This window comes from Bremia lactucae, linkage group LG8 (genome assembly GCF_004359215.1).
Source record: "Bremia lactucae strain SF5 linkage group LG8, whole genome shotgun sequence".
Taxonomy (NCBI): domain Eukaryota; phylum Oomycota; class Peronosporomycetes; order Peronosporales; family Peronosporaceae; genus Bremia; species Bremia lactucae.
The window spans coordinates 2,690,174-2,705,299 of NC_090617.1; the positions used below are offsets into that span (position 1 = coordinate 2,690,174).

At 43.4% G+C, this 15,126-nt stretch overlaps 5 protein-coding genes across 5 annotated transcripts; 1 reads left to right on the top strand and 4 right to left on the bottom strand.

The window, feature by feature from the left end:
* Positions 1 to 445: 445 nt before the first annotated feature.
* On the bottom strand, positions 446 to 1,321 carry CCR75_000812 (uncharacterized protein; the record flags this gene model as incomplete). Its single annotated transcript, XM_067958918.1, has 1 exon — positions 446 to 1,321. The coding sequence occupies one exon, from the start codon at positions 1,319 to 1,321 to the stop codon at positions 446 to 448; it is 876 nt and encodes a 291-aa protein (XP_067815757.1).
* Positions 1,322 to 2,522: 1,201 nt separating this feature from the next.
* On the bottom strand, positions 2,523 to 3,401 carry CCR75_000813 (uncharacterized protein; the record flags this gene model as incomplete). Its single annotated transcript, XM_067958919.1, has 1 exon — positions 2,523 to 3,401. The coding sequence occupies one exon, from the start codon at positions 3,399 to 3,401 to the stop codon at positions 2,523 to 2,525; it is 879 nt and encodes a 292-aa protein (XP_067815758.1).
* A 1,966-nt stretch (positions 3,402 to 5,367) lies between these two features.
* On the bottom strand, positions 5,368 to 5,937 carry CCR75_000814 (uncharacterized protein; the record flags this gene model as incomplete). The annotated part of the gene is made up of 2 exons (XM_067958920.1): positions 5,368 to 5,377; positions 5,666 to 5,937. The coding sequence occupies 2 exons, from the start codon at positions 5,935 to 5,937 to the stop codon at positions 5,368 to 5,370; spliced, it is 282 nt and encodes a 93-aa protein (XP_067815755.1).
* A 305-nt stretch (positions 5,938 to 6,242) lies between these two features.
* CCR75_000815 (uncharacterized protein) lies at positions 6,243 to 8,048 on the top strand (the record flags this gene model as incomplete). The annotated part of the gene is made up of 1 exon (XM_067958921.1): positions 6,243 to 8,048. One exon carries the CDS (start codon positions 6,243 to 6,245, stop codon positions 8,046 to 8,048), a length of 1,806 nt encoding a protein of 601 aa, XP_067815756.1.
* A 118-nt stretch (positions 8,049 to 8,166) lies between these two features.
* CCR75_000816 (uncharacterized protein) lies at positions 8,167 to 13,240 on the bottom strand (the record flags this gene model as incomplete). Its single annotated transcript, XM_067958922.1, has 2 exons — positions 8,167 to 12,698; positions 12,775 to 13,240. 2 exons carry the CDS (start codon positions 13,238 to 13,240, stop codon positions 8,167 to 8,169), a joined length of 4,998 nt encoding a protein of 1,665 aa, XP_067815765.1.
* Positions 13,241 to 15,126: the final 1,886 nt, after the last annotated feature.

Sequence of the window (15,126 nt, forward strand, 5' to 3'; positions counted from 1 at the left end):
CTACAGCTGATTAGTCTGCGGAATAAATAGGTATAAATGGTCTATACCTATTTATGGATAAGAATTCTGAATATTACTGTATAAAGTAATATCCTCCAAATATTATCTACGTTTTAGATAATATATTAATTAACAACCTTTAAGTGTTAATTTCATGTAACGATACACCCCGTTACACAAGAGGTAGGTACAATTTCATCACTGAAGTAATTGATCATCCCCTTACGTTAACAATGTGTACCTAACGGGGATTGTGTAACATTAGGGCAACTTTACCCCGTTTAAGAAACCAAAGCAATGTTTTGTCACCGATTTGAAGGTTTTAAGAATGCACAACATTTTGACTGTAGAAACCGCAATTGTACCTGCCGCAATGCATCCTCTCTTAAGAATGTGACGGGGCACATAGAATCTTAGCTATGAGATGAACAATGCAAACAAGTCTTTATTGATTTTCAAATGGATCCTTATAGTCTCGTGGGTGGTGATGATGCTCAATGAGGCAAACGTAAATTCCAGCGCCAATGGGTCCACCGACCAGTGGTGCAATTATTGGTATCCAAAAGTAAGAGTCTCGTAGCGTAAACACCTTTGATCCCCAGCCAGCAATCCATGAGAACACACGAGGGCCAAAGTCACGGGCAGGATTGATAGCATAGCCAGAGTTCATGCCAAAAGCCATACCAATTGCCACCACGAGGAGAGCTACTGCACTAGGGTGTGTGTATGGACCAGTAGGCTTATTCAACTCGTCGCCGAAAGCAAAAATACAGCCCAGGAGCAGCGCGGTGCCAACGACTTCAGTAAGAAAGCACGTGCTGACTGGAATGTCATCACTGTATGGGTACGTTGCAAAGATACCTTGAGTTGATATTTTTTCGGGATCAATGACCTTTAACATGGGGAAATAAATTATCCACACGAGAAGCGCTGCAATGAAGGCACCAGCTATTTGCGAGAAAATATAGTACGGAACCTTTCTCCATTCCATACGACCATAAATAGCCAGTGTCGTCGTCACGGCTGGATTCAAATGGGCACCAGAGACGCCACCCGAGACATGTATTCCAAAAAGAACACCGAGACCCCAACTCAAGTTGATGCTTAGGTACCCTCCTTTCGTGCTTTGGCTAAGCACGACCTGGGCCACGACGCCGTCACCAAACATGATCATGACCAAAGTGCCAAGAAATTCGGCCAAACATTGGCGAAAGAGCAAAGACTTAATTTGATACGATTTCATGGGCTCCGAACTCATGCGAACATCTTGCTCTTGCACGCCCAAATAATCGCTCTCAACTTTATTGTCAATTCTCACCATGGCACAGCGCTAGGAATGATATCAATGATATTCTCCGATTTGAAGTTAAGAGATGTGTCGACTGAGACATCAGCAATGGTTGATTTGTGTGCAGATGGGACACGAGAAAGGAAGAAAATTACAAACAATATCGGCAAGCTGATATATGACTTTTTGTTCTTGAAAGAACTTTATAAAGCTTGTAGATCAATTTTGTCAGAAAGTAAGTAAGAGCCAAAATAGCATTAACCCGCATTTTTAAAGCCGAGCTACGAGGAACGAGGCCAGCTGATGATATAAACAAAATTCGATGGGTACCACCACTAAGCGAATTGGCATTCGTGATCCGAAGTTATAGAATCACTTCGTGCCACAAAATCTAACAATGATTTTGCGCTAACCTTTTTTTTACTCTTGTCTCCCCTAGGATCGAGTTATTATCACAAACAGAAATCGATTGTAGGGAGAGACAACGATAGAGCTTTTTTATATTTTCTTACAAAATTATATTCCGCTCTCCTTTTGTTAAGCGTATTATAGACAGTCTTCCATTCAAAGTGATAGATGGATGAATATGTCGAAGTACAAAAAAATACTTAAGAAGCAAGTCTTAAAACTATAGGAACTTTCGATTTATTTGCGAGTTTGACAAACTGCAAAGGCTTAAAGCATATTCGTTCGTATCGACCCCGAACACCACCAAGTCTAGCTTCATTGAATACTTAAGTTTTAGCTCTATAGCCTGTGAAATTGTGTTGTATAGAAGTAAAAAGGAATAGCTCGTTTCTATATTTCAACAGTGTCCGCATGGTCAAGTAGATGTTGCTACGTAAAGCTTTGACTAACTTAGCACGAAAAGTTTTATTTTTTTCGAGGATTAAAACTCATTTGCGTACCGACCTAGCAGCCACTTATGCTTGATATAGGTATCAACATCAAACAAACCATCAGCACGCTTTTGGCTAAGCATAGCGCTGAAATAGCGCTGAAATGACCAATTTTACGCTGGTGGATTTGATGCCATCGATCGTGAGACACATCGATTTCATCTCTTCTGTTAGACTAATTTTGATAATAAGTCGCAAAGATGGCGAAAAAGCACGATTTCTTCAAGTATTGGAATTTAAATTTTACCGCGACATTCTTAATCGAGTGAAATTGTTGTAATTTGCTGAAAATATCGTCTACAAGTCAATTAATTAACAAAGCATTATCCATCGGACTAAGCAATGAATGCATGACTTTCAAATGGATGCCTAACATTTCGTGGGTGGTGATGCTCAATAACGCAAACGTAAATTCCAGCACCAATGGGTCCGCCAAGCAGCGGCCCGATGATTGGTACCCAAAAATAACTGTCTCCTAGGGTAAACACCTGCGATCCCCAACCTGCAAGCCACGTGAACAGACGAGGGCCAAAATCACGGGCAGGATTAATAGCAAAGCCTGAGTTCATGCCAAAACACATGCCAATTGCCACCACGAGTAGAGCTACTGCACCAGGTTGGGAATACGGACTAGCAGGCTTATTGAGCTCGTCACCGATGGCAAAAAGACCGCCCAGGAGCAGCGCGGTGCCCACAACTTCCGTGAGAAAACACGTGCCGACCGGAACATCATCACTGTATGGGTAGGTCGCAAATATGCCTTGCGTTGAGGTCATATCGGGGTCAATTACCGTAAACATGGGAAAATAAATGATTCCGACCACAGTTGCTGCGACGAAAGCACCACAAAACTGCGCAAGGATATAGCACGGAGCCTTTCTCCATTCCATTCGACCATATAGAGCCAGTGTAGTGGTTACGGCTGGATTCAAATGGGCACCAGAAACGCCACCGGCGACATATATCCCAAAAAGCACACCGAGACCCCAACCTAAACAAATACTAAGATATTCCCCTTTCGTGCCCTCACTAAGCACAACTTGGGCCACGACGCCATCACCGAACATGACTAATACCACAGTTCCGAGAAACTCGGCCAAACATTGGCGAAAGAGTAGAGACTTGATTTGATACGGTTTGAAGGGCATAAGAGTCGTCCGATTATCTTCCTCTTCCATGAAGCCGCACTCGGACTTGTTATCAGTTGCCACCATGCTTTGCTGCTCGAAATTGAAAGTGTTAAACTAGAGGAAGAATCAACATTTGTGCCATATAGGGCAAGCACCTCGGGACCATATTTCACGGCATGTGTATCGAATTAATGGATTTTTAATAACACTACGGCAGATGGAACCAAGAGCAGTCTTCCATTTCGGTAGTACCGTTTCTACTTGTGCATACATACATCAGGTCGATTTGAACAAATAAAGTTTTTTTTATTGGATCATTTTATTTATTCGAATCAACCTCTGTCTTCACAGTAGAAACGGCGTCACATATTTATTGCTAGCTTTTATTTTATTTGAAAGTCGGTAAATATCGACCGTTTTTTTGGACAAACAGCGCTTGATAATAAGCGCATGCGCGAAATTGGCATGTTGCCAGTGTTAGCGCTTGAATATGAACGTTCAGAGCCTTCGCTTTATCAATAACTCGCAGCACTTGAATGTTCCTATCAAAAATTCAATGTAAGTGACTGAGAGCTTATTCGACAGGTGGATGGGCAGTACAAAGCGGATGTTGAATTTCATGGCCGGAATGTAACCAGCAGGCGTCCATCTTATCCAAAACGATACATGCATACCGCCGCCAAAGATATTTTGGACGATGCTTTATGCGTTAGCGATAATTTATATGCTTAAGTCTTAAGGATACGTGTCTCACACCCCTCTTATCACGGACCACAATAGAGTGTGCAAATTCTATAACGCCGCGCGATTTTCTGACATAAGCACCTTTGCTCTATTTGCCGTATATGCATTAATGTAGAGAAACGCCGTCAACTTGAGCATGGGCTATCGCAAACAGTCGAATTGCACTACTAATTATTAAGCGGTTTCGAGGAAGAACAATGGTTCAGGTGATAAGTTAATTTGCCTTGCGTTGATGATCACACAGGTCTCGAGCCGATTGTATAGGACATTACCACGAAAAAAGTCTCTGTCGACAAACCTAAAGGTCTTACAAATGATTGGCATGATTCCGACTTAGAGGACTCCGTCTGCCGCATTAACATTGATTTTTTTAGAGATTCTTTTTTTGTCAGCGTTAGCCGAGCTTAACACGCAATGTGATGTCAGACAACTAAGCGAATAATTAGATATACCAAAATATATCCAACGCTGATGTTAGACACAACAGGCTTGCGCTTGTGTCGGCCCTCTGTAGTTCGAATCCACATACCAAATTCAAAAGCATATCGCCACATACTTGTCATTAAACGGTCGCCATTCTGTACTACTCTGTAAACAGTTACGCTAAATTACTCGTTGTCGACTTACATCACAGTCAACCAGGCAGTAACTGGGTGTTATTGTACTTAAAGCGAACAAGGCACATCAGCGTAACCGCAAACAACCGACAAAATACTCATCATGATGCCGAATATCTCTCGATATGTTGGCACGTAGAGTTGCATAAAATACGGTATGATCGTCGCCATCTGATTTAGTTGGACACCTTCTTTTCGCAGTGTGACTTTGCGAGTCATTTTTTCAGGATTTCTTTTCTTCACATAAATTATCACAATGAAGGGTAAAAATGACGGTATAGACACATTTCGAACAGCTAACAATGAAGATGATAAATACAGAGCTACATATAGTAGTATCTTACAATTTAATGTGTCGTTGCTTTTTACTCGTCACGAAATTGTCACTCGAGTCAGATACATCTCACATTTTTAAATACAAGTGTAAAAGGTAAGATGAAATAGCTAACTCTCTCATTTTAAGTAATAGTATTCATTTTGAAAGTACGTGGTCCGACCTCAGGATAACATTTCGATTGCTACGTTTAGTTGTACAAATTAATTAAGTGCTGAAACTGTTAAATGATGAGGTCAAGCGCAATTCTCTCCCCTAACGACGCAATAGTGCGAGACCGAGAATCCATTAGCGAAAAGCTATCTCGAGCTTACAATCGGAATGCATCTTAACGTTCCGCCTTGATTCTCTTCGATCATGTGAGTCTGCAGAAAATATATTTAGAAGAAAACCTCCTTCTTACAAGTATTCTACATATATTTAAAGTTAAACACCCGAGAAATTCAGGTTTTAGTTTAAGCATACAAAATTTGTGCTATCGCATCAGCAGGCTGTACAATTCTACATTAGCGCGTACGCTTGGCTACGTATCAGTAAAAAGAAATGGTAGACAACGTGCTCATCTAGTGCGCTTGACGGAGCTTCAAGCACAACGTCACGAAGTGCCGCATCCTGACGTTAGGTAATAAAAGAAGCTTTCAGCCTACTCGTACCTTAGGCCGCGCGAAATAGGCTCACTAGCAGTGCAAGCGCAAACTGCCTGATTGCTGCCCGGAGCCACATCTTCAATGCATGTGTCAGTTGTGTGAAGCTCTTTTGCAGCACTGGTCAGGTCGTTAAAAGCTTTAAATAAACAGTCCGGCGCCAGCGCTACTACCACTGTGGCTTCGACACGGATGTGCAAGGTTTCATTGGCCGTCGAGTTATCGTCAGCGACAGTAGAACGTTTGTATCGCCTCGACAGCTCGACCACGCCTAAGACCATTTGACCCCATAAATTTATGGAAAGTTAAACAAACAGAAGCTCTAAAATTCCCATTTTGGATGCCCATACTCTCATAATTTAAAAAGAATAAATATCCAAACATATTTAAAAAAAAGATATCTCAAATTCGTGGTTTATCATTAGGCGAGCGAGGTCTCATTAAGCAGCCAAAACCTCGAAAAACAAGCTTTGAACGACCCCAAGATGGTCCTTACAACAAAACTAGTCGACTCATGACTACCTTGCGCCTTAATTATCAAACTCAAGCCCCACATAAGCAAATATCTTCATTGTTTTCAATCGAAATGCCACACCAAACTCCTAACGGAAATCCACGCGTTCATGTAAACGACAATGAGCTCCGTAGACGTGCTGAAGTCGAAGCCCATGCCATTGATTTCAAGAGCCTTTCAACTGCTACTGCTTTCAATAATTCATGGATACCACAGCGCACGTCACGCGGGACTTTTACAACATTTACACGACAATTCGATGCGACCAGAGGCATACGACGACGCCACTTGTCACGACAAACGCACTTGATTCACCAAGTTCTGGTCACAGGCACCATTCGATGCCATTTCCAAGAACTCGTGCATTTCTTGCGCACAACCACGGAATGTGGACACAACACTGTCATGCGGAATTTATATCGCAATGATTTTATCCATGGCTCCGTAGTCCACGTCCTTCCATCCACAAACGGACACAAGCAAACAAACCCCATTGAATTAGTACCACGTCACGATACACAAGTGGCGGTGAAAACAAGCGTCTTTTTACATAGTAAACGTTTTGCGTTAAATGAACAATGGTGTTTTCTCGAACGAGCGCACGTCACTACACCAGATCCAACCAAAAAATGTCACCAAAGTCGTTCCTTCACACTAACGTGTAGTTCCATGGACGACACTGAATTACAAGGAGGCAAAGTGAAAGCCTACGCACGTGTCAAGCTATTGCATCACTTGACCATTGGCTTTCATTTCCACGAGCAACGCGACCCGAAATGTATTCGCGTGACGTTTTTTGCCCAATTTCATCCTCAGGACGTCCCCAACAAGACTCGTTTCGCGCAAGCTTCCCAAATGCGTGCTCGAGTAATGCGACTCGCAAAGGGCGTGACCCACTTGCAAGAAAGCATTCGACGACGTCGCTTCCAAGCACAGCCCCTAGCCACTCCCAATACGTTCTTGGCGATGAATACGCACTGTACGTGCTGTATCAAGTCATTGCGTGTCTTGACACGAAAACATCAATGTCACGTATGTGGCCACTTTGTCTGTACTCGGTGCTGGTCCATTCACGAGATTGAATCCAAAGAAGCTTACGGTCTCACACCTGTACGCGTGTGTTTACGCTGTATGGAACGTGTTGACAAAAGTACTGTTAAAACAAACCAGTCGACTTCATTAAGCCGTCCACGAATCCAGAACGAATGCATTGATTCTACGCCAAGTACCGAGAAACTCGTACATCTTTTACAAAAAGAATTTCGATCTTCGTCAGGGACTCGGAAACACTCGGTGCGTACAGTGATTCAATACCTCGTAACGCAAGAAGTGGAAGAACAACGAAAGCCAGTAGAACGACGTTTAATCCGTTTAACGTCCGCAAGCACGGAGAACGAGTTGTCAACGAGCGTTCACCATCGCTTTCAGATTCCTTACGTTCCTTTTCACAACGGTAGTCTTGCAAATGCCACACAAGACGCGCCGGAGCTCAATATGCTCTGTAAATTAGCGGCAAGTCAATTAAATTGCTCCGTCAGCATCGTGACGACAGTATACGCGGATAAAATGCTCCTTTTGGCTTCAAACATACAAGACTTACAATGCACGTGCTTGCCACGTCAACAAACGTTGTGTCAACATTCCATTGTGACAACCAAACCTGTCATCGTACCCCATTTTGAAGAAACCATGCGCTTTTACTGTGGTTTTCCCATCCTTGATCGCCATAACACAGTCCTTGGCTCGCTCTGTTGCATGGATCCAAAACCGCAAGAAGTCACTCAAGCACAATATATCGCCATGACCAAGCTTGCTGCTGCCACTGCTGGATTCGTACAAAGTGCTACAACGTCTCGACAGAGAACAATAACACCTTGATTCATTCAGGATAAAAGACAAGAATCAGTCTTGTACGTGTCGAACTCAATACCCTTCAAGATTTTCTTTTTGTTTCATCACTAGTTAGCCACTTTTTTTAATACAAAATGTCAATAAACTACTTCATTCCAAGCACCACCAACGAGTCGTCTTCTAGTCGTAATAATAAACGTTGTACCCACTGTCGAACTTCCTCGTCCGACGACGTGATACAGCCACATAACGACGAATACAATTCAAGAACACAGCTACGTGGCAATGCTGCCTCCAAGATACTCGTTAAAAGCACCACTACTGTCTCTTGCGCAGCGACTATGTCTTTGTTTTTCATTAAAATCGTTGAATCGAACCCGTTTTCGAACGTCATAAAGTGTTGCATTGCCATCTTGCAACACGTGACAAATTGCTTTTGTAGAAACAAAGCCATGTCCTTGTCAAGTACTTGAAGGCACAAAGTCGTTAATTGACCGACACAGCATTGAAGCATGAGTTTGTCATAATGCACGGCATTAATACCAGAACAAAGCACCGCAACCAACTCGTGTAGAAACGCACGAGAATGTTTTTGAATGTGTTCGTCGCTTTCTCGAAGCAATTTCGTGAAAGAATTCACAATACATTCGAGAAGACTTAACACCACGACTTGATCTTCTTCTGATTGAACACACGATGGAAAGTTACCACTCTGTGGCTCTACAAATGCCACAATTGTCGCTAGCAATGGCCGCCAACACGCTTCCGCCAATCGAACCGCCACAAGACCATTCGATATTAACAACACGAGTACTTTTAAAGCATATTTCCACAACTGTGTCCGTGCCTTCTGAGCTGCTGTCTCGAACTCATTGCACAAACTTGAACAACTTACACGAGCACATGGTAAGAAAGGTTGAATACAAAAGAGAATGGCGAGAAATCGATCGTTTCTTGCTTCCATAGACACACGTACGTAGAGCTTACCAAGTGTTGTAAGTGCATGTCGTGTAAAGAAAACCAATTCTTTCTTGGACGATTCCTGGATATACTCAATCACTTGATCCAAAACAATGCAATGGACTGCTGGATGAGATGCAAATGACTGGCACGCTTCAAATGCATTCAAGACGCGAGATTGTAAACTCGTGCTTGTTATCATTGTAATTTTGATCGTGCTTAAAGGTTCCAAAACATGTCGAAATACCAAGACACGAAATACGTGCAACATCTTCTCCACTGCTTCTGTTCGTTCTTTGAATTCAAAGTCTTTTGCTTGCAAATACAGCGCCACAAGCACTGCAACAACGGCACTTGCAATCTCCTGTTCGTCGTCTTCACACCACAATCGCACGTGCTCCTTGTCTTGTAATGCAGCCAATTGTCGCTCGTCACAGAGATGCAATAATGTCGAAAACGCTTCGTTCCAGAGTGCCGGATCCCGATACAACGACGTTGGCCGTCGATTTGTTACGTGTGCTGACACAGGCATTGAAGACGAAAGTAATGCTCCTCCAACGACACGCATACCTACTCCTGCACGCACTGGTTGAGACTGTGCCAGAAGATCCAAATCGCCTGCGGAAGACACTTGCAAGAGTGTTTGAAGCGTCTTAATCGCAGCAAGCACGACTTCGTGAGGGACACCAAACGCCGCATTCTTTGCAACATGATACAATAAATCGTGCCACATTGATTCAAACCACGACGTAAATTGCAACAAAAAGGGCCCATTCGTCTCCAAGACACGACTTATGCCCGTGAGCAAGAGTACACGGGATTCATTCCATTGTTTCTCGGGACTATCACGAGAATGATGCTGCAAAAACGACTCGGTACATGTCGTACTGGACGTGGTCTCACAGAACTTTGTGGCTAATGGAAGGACAGTGGAATTCATAAAAAATTGCCATTCTTTCAATTCAAACTGACTTCCGTACGTCACCGCGGTGCCAAATAATGAGTTCAAAGCACTATTACGGACTTCAGCTCGTGAATCGAGCGCGACATGACTAAATTCCGTAAAGATTGAGCCCCATTGATCATGTCGAGAAGTCGTGACGTTTAATTTCATAGGTTTGCCAAGCACATCTGCGACGGTCCAGAGTTCATTTACTGCCGTGAGACTAATATTCACGTCTTTCGCTTGACTTCCAAAGCGTCCAATGCATTGAATACAATCGCCAAGGTAGGCACTTGGAAGAGCGACCATGAAATCATCGACAATCACACGCAAGCACTTGAAAGCGACAACTTGGGTCTTGGCATCGCCCTTCTCGCATGCTTCTTGGATGGCTGCAAAGATCAGTGGCCATCCAGCTTTGATCAAATGACCACAAGCATTCAATAATTCGAGCAGTCCCGTAAACAAACGATCTTTTTGATCCGAACGTGCAAGGTTTACTAGTGGAGCAAGTAATTCGTGCTGATCCCATTCCAAAGCTTCACGTATATCAACAGGACTTGATTTGTGCGTTTTGACGAGCGACACGGAATGACTGGACTGTTGTAAGGCTGTTTGCATGAGTTGTAAGATACAATCTGTCGTAAAGACTTGAAACTGATCTAATTGCGGGAATTGCGACGCTTGAAACGGAAGCTGAGGGCGAAACGTACTCATGAGAACCAATTCGTGCATCACTAGTTGGAAACAGCGTGTATCACTTCCAGCTAATTGCGTGAGCATACGTAATGCAAAACAAGGGACAAATGACCCCGTTCCAGTGAGTCCGACTCCCAAATAACTTTGATAGATACGCATTTGATGAGTGCTCACAACTTGAAACGCGTCGTTATCGTCTTGATGTAAACTCTCGGGTCGTAAAGTCGTTTTGGCATCAATATCGATTGCTATGTCTTGACGTGGTATTGGAAGCCCTACTTGAGTCCACGAGACTCGCCGTACTGCATCCAGCAAGATGGTTACTGCTTCTTGCTCCAATTTCACTGCATTTCGAAAAAACTCGATTAATGACGTCCCAAGCATATACAGTTGTTGCTCAACATCTTCATTCTCCACTCGAAACGTACTAATACGATAGCTTTTTGACGGGAGTTTCTGTTGTCCATGTTTTAGCTTTAAATCCGTCAAGCCAACAATGATTTCAAACGCTTCCAAGAGTATACACCACTCATGCTGCGACAATTCATTCTCCATGACGTGAGCAGCTCCACACAACGCTTTCATAGCCTGAACTTCTCGCCACGTAATCACGACATTGCAACTTTCGCCATCCTCCGAACCACTGTCTTCGATCAACTCACTTGCGTTTTTAGGACTTGAAACACCTCCCTTCCCATTGCCACAGATGCCATCCGGTAATGGGAACGAAAAGCCACAGAGTGCACGCAAACACGTAAGCACAATGTCGTCCATGGGTTTGCCCCATGTCTTTCGAGCACGGGAGCTCTCCATGTGCGTACGAAGCCGCGATGCTACTGTTGCAAGGACATGATACGACTTTAATGCCATGCTCACGACTTCGACTTCACGACAATACCGAACAACACAATTCATCGATTGCATTACGGCGGGGGCAATCACGGCGACACACGTGCTTGCCAATTGCTCACACATTGCTTCTTGACACGTATCCCGAGAGAGTTCCAAGACAGCAGCGGTCATATTGCATTGACACGACGCCGCGACGCGAATAGCCATGTAAAATGGCTGAAGGACAGGCGTCTCGTGATCATTCAAGAGCTCAAGTCCAGAGCGCATTTCGACGCCTTGTGGTCGAAAATCTAATGGCGTTGACGTGAGAATCACTGACGAAGTGGTTCGTATCATCGCTACGAGGACGCTATCGGAAGACTGGACCATCGCAGCCACCATCGTGGGTTCCAGACAAATGCGATTCAAGACTTCGAGCGACAATAGAACGGGCCACGTGACATAATTCACACTTGCATGAAAGGTATTCGCACTTGACGAGGACACGAGCAATTGCTTGGCGTCTTTGAATGTCGCAATGGCATTCGTAGCATGGAATTTCGAGTCCACGGTCTTTATTAAAGCCAACGAAGACTTGGAGGATGTGTCGACAGCCGTATACGTTCCTGTTGCAATGATTTCTAACAGGATATGGAGAATAAATGTACATTCTCGATCCAGACAATCAGCAAAATGGCTCAATAATGTGCTTGCAAGGCGCATTCCGCGTACAAGCAGTGGAAAGGATAACGTTGCGGTACCCGTAATAGTACTTGTCGTAATCGACGAGTGGGTGGGACCCATGATTCCCGACCCCACAGTCCCTCCTCCGTGTCTTTCATGACAGCCACTTTCCAAGACTGATTGCACAACTCGAGTCATTTGTTGCTTTAGTACGGCTCGAAGCTCCAGATCGAGTCGAAAATACGCATAGTAAGATGTTATGATCGTCTCTAAGAGTTCGACCCCAAGGGCTGCACTCATGGACGACATAAGCGTTCGTTTTACGTACAATCCCTGCTCATCTCGACTCATAGCACAGAGATCTTGGAATAGCAATACACTCACGTGTTTTGCATCCGCGCTTGCGTCAACGTGGCGAAATGCTAGCGACACAATTTGTCGGATTGTCATAGCGGCTGTATTGCCGACTAAAGAGCTTGCACTGCTGCTACTTGCGTGTAAATAGACACAGATCCAAATAGCTTGCATAACCACCTCTTCATTTCCAATTACGTGCCTCTCTACAAGCACACAGACGAACGAAATGAATACCTTTTGTGTCGTATCAAGAAAGAAAACGAGTCGTTTTTTTAGTACCTACGACCATCCCATCAGCGCACATCTCGCGATTTTTTGTTTCTTCATACGCTAATGTCATGAGTTGTAAAAGCGTTTGGAGTAATTTCACTTGCACGTCCGCGTACGTTGTTTTCTCGGCTTGGATCTGTAATACACGCAAGATACTGCTCACGCTTGCGGGTGCAATGGCATCCCAGCTTACGAGACGTTGAATACTACTGAATGCTAAGAGTAGTATCTTGTGCGAAGCGTTTGTGTGGTTGCATGCGAGTAAGAAGGGTCGGAGCACGCTGTCGCTCTGGAAGAGACAATGTCCCGGCCCCGGCGCCTGCTTTTCGACACGAACAAGTGCCGCATATTGCTGCTGAAGGGATGGAAGCGTCTCTAGAGCACGATCCACGGCCTCTTTTACGACGGGGTACTTGCGCTTGGCCTCAGTTCGTAGCGCATGCAGGTCCGTAGCCACCTGACGCAGGAAGTCCATGACGATAGCGACTTGTTCAGGAAGAGCGCCAAACGGACCAATCACGTGCGCGCGTGGAGATTGGGGTGAAGCAATAATTATTTAAAGTAATTGTTGTTTTGCATCAAGTATAGTGGCTACAATTGCTTTAAGAAATTGAGGATGAGGTAGAGCAAGCTTTATACAACTACCAAGAGATGATGTTTTGAAGGATGCCATCATGTTATACTTCACGATGAATAGGAGTGCGAGAACCAGTGGGTTGGGCGTGAAATGGTCACAGGTAGCCAGCCCCACTGCGGTAGGGTGTCCCATGTCATAAATATATATTTTTTATACGAGATATATTTTTTGAGTGCGACTGTTGCCACAGACATGTTGACTATTGCCACCAGACGTTTTGACTATTGCCACAGACTTTTGACAATTGCCACAGATACAACTCACATTAAACCGGACAACTGCATCAAATAAAGGAACTTGGTATATTTACTCCCCTTTCGGTTGCACTAAAAAAATTTAATCGTCAACGAGAAACTCGTCTCATCGCAAATTGCTTTCTTACAAACATCACGTGTAACGAGGTGTATCGTTACATAAAATTAACACTTAAAGGTTTTAATTAATATATTCTCTAAAAGGTAGATAATATCTGGAGAATATTACTTTACATGGTAATATTCTAAAAGCTTATCCATTGGTAGATATAGACCATTATATCTGCTTGTTCCCCGTGGTCCAGTCAGTGCTGGACGCGCGCAAAGAGAGAGACAGATAAGACTTTATTACATGTTATGTATTAGTTTATAGGTTAGTAAGTATTAAATAGATTAAAACAGAAGATTTTAATATTAATAAAAACAGTTTGCTTTTGATCCTCTTCAAAGCAAGTGTTTAAGAGAGTCTTCCTCTGCACGTACTAATGTACGTGAAGTGACGTGAGGTACCACTCGCACTGAGGCAGTGCGAAGTGGACTTGTACTGAAGCAGTACATGTCGGCAGTGCCTAGTTACATCACGCATACAAAAATACTCAATAGCGACTCAAAATATTGCAAGCATAAAGCCCAACGATGTCGATTCTGAATTGATTAAATGATCATTTGGAATATTTCTCATCACCGGTGCGACAGGAAATGACGAAGTTATCCCTGGTTTAGTCTCCTCCATGCTTAAATTGAAAGACTTGTACCAATACAAATAAAAGTTGATCCATAATTGTTTCAGTTGTCAGTCGATAAGTGTTGCGGAGCTACCTCGCTCCTTAAGTCAGAGGAAGACTTAAAGACTCAAAGAGTCTCTTAGTTCTATGGAACTAATAGGTTTGACAACTCAGGGAATCGTACAAGCTAATAAATCGTAATGAATCCTAATTCAAGGGATTTAGGGGTTCGTTGAACCAAGCGGCAAGTAGTGCCCAAAGGTATATACCTTAGAAAGACTTCTACCTCTTACAAATCGATGCGCAAGCTTAAAGAAGGCACTTGACGCGTTAAGATCATAAGGGGAACTGCACTTTATATAATTATTTAATATAAAAACCTTACCCTAGCTAATTAAAAAAACTGATTCCGGCCGCCAGATTTATAGCTGGCGGCGACCACATTTATAATTCATAATAAAGGGGACTTAAGAAATTAACTATTTTAGAAGAGGATAAAAAGGTATTTTACCCATAAAGTAAATGTACCACAACAACAGTTATCCAACCGATGTGTGCCCCATTACATCCCTCCCCATCAGACGGTTGACACCAATTGGCAGCATTCGCTTCATATCCTCTTTCAGGTTGAAAACTTAAACAGCTTACCGTTCGGTTGTGTGTTTTCTTTCCTTTGTCCCATGACAAAATCAAGCGTGAGTCATAGATTCTTAGCATCTTCCTCGACGATGAGGGAATGGTGGAC